General features: G+C 41.1%; 1 protein-coding gene across 1 annotated transcript; it reads right to left on the minus strand.

Annotated features, from left to right (window-relative positions):
• Positions 1-288: 288 nt before the first annotated feature.
• LOC147619481 (uncharacterized) lies at positions 289-2,762 on the minus strand. Its single transcript, XM_086773165.1, has 3 exons — positions 2,587-2,762; positions 1,230-1,491; positions 289-1,112 (listed from the first exon to the last, which is right to left on the minus strand). Exons 2-3 carry the CDS (start codon positions 1,444-1,446, stop codon positions 796-798), a joined length of 534 nt encoding a protein of 177 aa, XP_086629291.1. The 5' UTR covers positions 1,447-1,491; positions 2,587-2,762; the 3' UTR covers positions 289-795.
• Positions 2,763-4,090: the final 1,328 nt, after the last annotated feature.

The raw sequence follows: 4,090 nt of genomic DNA on the forward strand, positions 1-4,090 counted from the left end.
AAAGTCCGATAAACACATGCCCGATGAGTGTGATAAACTAGATTAATCACTCCCAATGCCAAGGATCAGGGCTTGCAGTGTGATCGTCTTAATTTTCCAATCTCTTTTTCCGGGCTTCTGCTTTTCTTTTGCATATTAATTAGGAAGTGCAAGAGTTTTAAAGCATAGGAAATATGGAAGATAGCTTTTAAAAATTGGTTCATTTCCTTCAAACCAAGACGGACAGACAACCACACATCATGAAAGAAATAAAGGGAGGAGAGGAAGTAAATTATAAAATTTGCAAAATAGAGGCAAAAAGATGCATTGCATGATGTTATCATTACGTCTGGAGTGTGAGTTGCTCTGTAACATGCATGTACCAGAGTATGAAGACAGTAGATCATGGTGAGGATCATTTGCTTGCTGGGAACTTGTAAAGGTGGCGATAAATGCCACCACATAAAGCAAACATGTTTAAATGCTGCTGCATACCCAAATAAAGCAAGTAGCTATAAAAGCTCCTGCATACCTAAGCTTGATGGTAACAGAAGGCATGAAGGCAGCTCAAGCCTGGCACACACAAGAGTGCACGTGCTTTCAACTTCCTTTGCGTTGCTTCATGATTTACACAGTTTACATATACACACAAGCTTTCGAGCAACCCTTTCAAGCATTAAGGGAGTTACATAATTAAATCAAAAGAGCACTTGTGAAAATCATCCCCAAGATGCACATTTGGGCATTTTACAATCAAACTGGAGCAGCTAAAGGAAGCCCTTGATTAACTATCTTTTCTAAGTGTACGCTAACATCTTAGAGTCTCTCCGCTATCTTCCCCAGAGCATCTGTAAGTTTGCCAAGTACACCCACTAGGCTTTCTGCATGCTCTTTTCTCTGGTTTCTATCCAGCTGACTGTTAACACTCTGTGATTCCACATGGGCTGTCAGAACCTGGCTGCTGGTATCCAGCATGGAAAACAGCTGTGACTTAAAATCATCACTCTCTTCGTTGGGGGGGTCTGCAGCCGATCGCTTTCTTTTCTTCTGTGCAGTGAAATTTGTGGCAGGCTTCTCTTCATGCGGCACAATGCTGAAAGTTACTGGATTGCTGAATTTATCCTCACATGTACCTGCAGCTCAAAACCGTTCAAAGACAAAACATTGAAAACCCAAGTCAAATAGCACAAAAACCCATCATTACTTTTTCATCAAAATAAAATAAAGAAAACCAAGGATGAGAGAAGAACCTGGAGCAGGAGTAAGACCCCCCATAGCAGTAGTCTGATTATCTACAATCAATTCTTTCTCTGGAGAACCTGACACTCCATCTCCTACATAGCCACTGTCAAAAATGACCTGTGATGAACAATAGGGATTCTTTTCAAGGTATTTCTCCATTGGATTAAATAACTCCTGACTGAAGCATCCCTGCAATTTGTTCTCCTTTTTCAGGTGGCTAGTCATTGGCAGGAAATTTACTCTTTCCGATCTTCTTAGTGTAAAAACAATCTGCATCAAAGAACCTCAACTGCTTACACATGGGCATACATGACAAACACTCTTCAACATAAATGCTTACTTACATGTTACAGAATACAAGCATGCATATATATCTCCTGTACATGCATTCGTATTTACACATCTATGCCCAAATGAACCTAATCATATTTCGGAAATGAATGTATATATGATATCTTTGTGCAATAGCATGAACATATTAATACAAATCCACGACCTTATGCCAGAAGACTGATCCCAGAATGCAAGGCATGTGCAAGCAATCCAGGGTGTAGCATTACAGTGTTTGCATATACGAAAATGTAACATCACATGAAATGCATACATTGTATATAAGAGAATGTACACATGTGGAAATTGAACTCCATCTATATACATGCATTGCAGACATTCATACATGAGAATCATCGCATACATTGTACATAAGCACATGTACATGCGAGGCAATCAAATCCCATACATAGGAATCATTGCATACACTGTACATAAGCACATGTACATGCAGGGCAGTCGAATCCCATACATAGGAATCATTGCATACACTGTACATAAGAACATGTACATACGTGGGAAACCATACACAGGTATCATTGCATACATTGTACGTAGGTGCAAAATCAAACCTCACCGTACACGATAATCATTGCATACATTATACACAAGCAGATGTACAGGTCAAAATGTACTGCACATACATGAGCATTCGTGCGAATTAAGTATAATGACACACTATTCATGTCTCAAAAATACAAATTAACCTTAAAATTGACAAGAAATCATAGGCTAACATATATTTTTAGTTACACGCATTTATAGAAATTTAAGAAAACAGAGCGCCACACGATTTGTGGGTTAACAGATTTGATGTGGGTTAAAGAAAAAACAAAAACAGTTGTAAAAGACTGCAGGGCAAGAATCTACGAAGCGTTTTTCTGATTGAACGCTGTTTCGATCATAGGTTGATACTATGGACCCAAGTTTCTCCAATCGCACCCGTTCATTTTGCGGGAATATGGATGGGCACGGCGGGGCGGGGCGGGGCGGGGCGGGGGAAGGAGGAAAGCCAAAAGACAGTGTAAAGAAAACCTGTTCTGTAGACAAAATCGCTCCTGCTTGCTCGAAACTCTGTTAGCTTCGCTTCTTGTTCTGACTGACAAATCGGCGAGCTTGTTTTTGCTGTTTGCATCCGAAGAGGAGAGCGGTCTTGCAGAGGGAAAAACTCCCATGCAAAGGCCTGCATTCACACCAAGCCGCCACACGCAGGTCTCTTCACACACTGCCTTCTCCTCTTGAGCATCCGCTCTTTATTTACATCTAACCCTAAATCTTAAGAAGATCCAACCGTCCATCCTAAAAAAGTCCTCTCTCTCTCTCAATGTGTGTGTGTAATAAAAGAGGACCCTCGCACTACCTTTCTACCACCCACAAGTGGGGCAGATTGGCTAGTGCGAGGGCCCTTAGAAAGTAGATCCACCCAAGTTCAAGTCCCGCCGTTGGTCATATATGCCCTCGTGTTGCATTCTACCTACGTTAATACCTCTCTCTCTCTCTCTCTCTCTCTCTCTCTCTCAATGTATACCCTACACACACACACTCCTCTCTCTCTCTCTCTCTCTCTCTCTCTCAATGTATACCCTACACACACACACACACTCATCCATATACATAAACTCAGCTCGTCAATCAGCCTGCCTAGTTCCAAGCTTCCCTAAGCCTCAAAACTAGTCTTGCATGCGTATAGCACACGGTAGATTGAAAACATGTGAGGATACTGTGCATCCAATTGCACAAGTTGGAAAAGTTTCGCTCGCAATGCAGAATGGGAAAACGAAGTCAAAATATCATGACGGGGTATAATAATTTTTCTAAACCCATTACATCGAAAGTATGGCTAGGAGCAACACGCCTCTCTTGTAATGTCATTAACCTTGAAAGCTGAAAATTACCAGCCTCTAGTCTCGAAGACATGCTCAAATCTCTTAATCGGATCTTTACTAATTGTAGGGATGGTGCTATCCTAGGTATTAAGATCTCTCCAACTTTATCTTTTCATCTAACTCCAGGTTAGAGCCCCAGTGGTTCAGCTTTTAGCATTGCTCTCTAGAATGGCATCCACTCTTCCATTAGCTCTATTATCTTGATGGGGATCTACATTGTGTGAAATCTCTTCATATTAGACTTCATGATGGCAAATAGGATATCCTTTGTGTTAGGATGTAGGAGCTTGGAGTGACTTGATTGAGAGACTTCGCCTATTGGACCCCTATATTGATACAATACTCTTTTGGCATAACTCTGTTAATGCTAACTCCCATAGACACGGACGGGGTAGGCTAGACAAGTTCTTTACCATTGTTGATGACACTTTCCTTTCCCTCCACAATTCCATTGAAATGTTACTACAACACATCGGGAGCACATCAGCGTTTTGTCGCGTTTTCGGAAGGAAAATGTCGGGGGAGTTTTTTTTGCAGCTTAGCAGTGAAAAAGCGCTGTTGAGGAGCGTTTTTAGCAACGAAAAACACTGCTATACTGTAAAAATATTCTGCTTTTTTATCATCGCGTCGTTTTTATCTTTTGAATGCACTAA

Source organism: Cibotium barometz, chromosome 33 (genome assembly GCF_041138505.1).
Source record: "Cibotium barometz isolate CiBa-2024 chromosome 33, ASM4113850v1, whole genome shotgun sequence".
Lineage (NCBI taxonomy): Eukaryota > Viridiplantae > Streptophyta > Polypodiopsida > Cyatheales > Cibotiaceae > Cibotium > Cibotium barometz.

Coding starts and splice junctions, on each gene's coding strand:
- LOC147619481 (XM_086773165.1), bottom strand. CDS start 1,446: ATGACTAGCCACCTGAAAAAGGAGAACAAATTGCAGGGATGCTTCAGT. Junction 1,113..1,229: donor GGGTCTTACTCCTGCTCCAG/GTTCTTCTCTCA, acceptor TTTGAGCTGCAG/GTACATGTGAGGATAAATTC.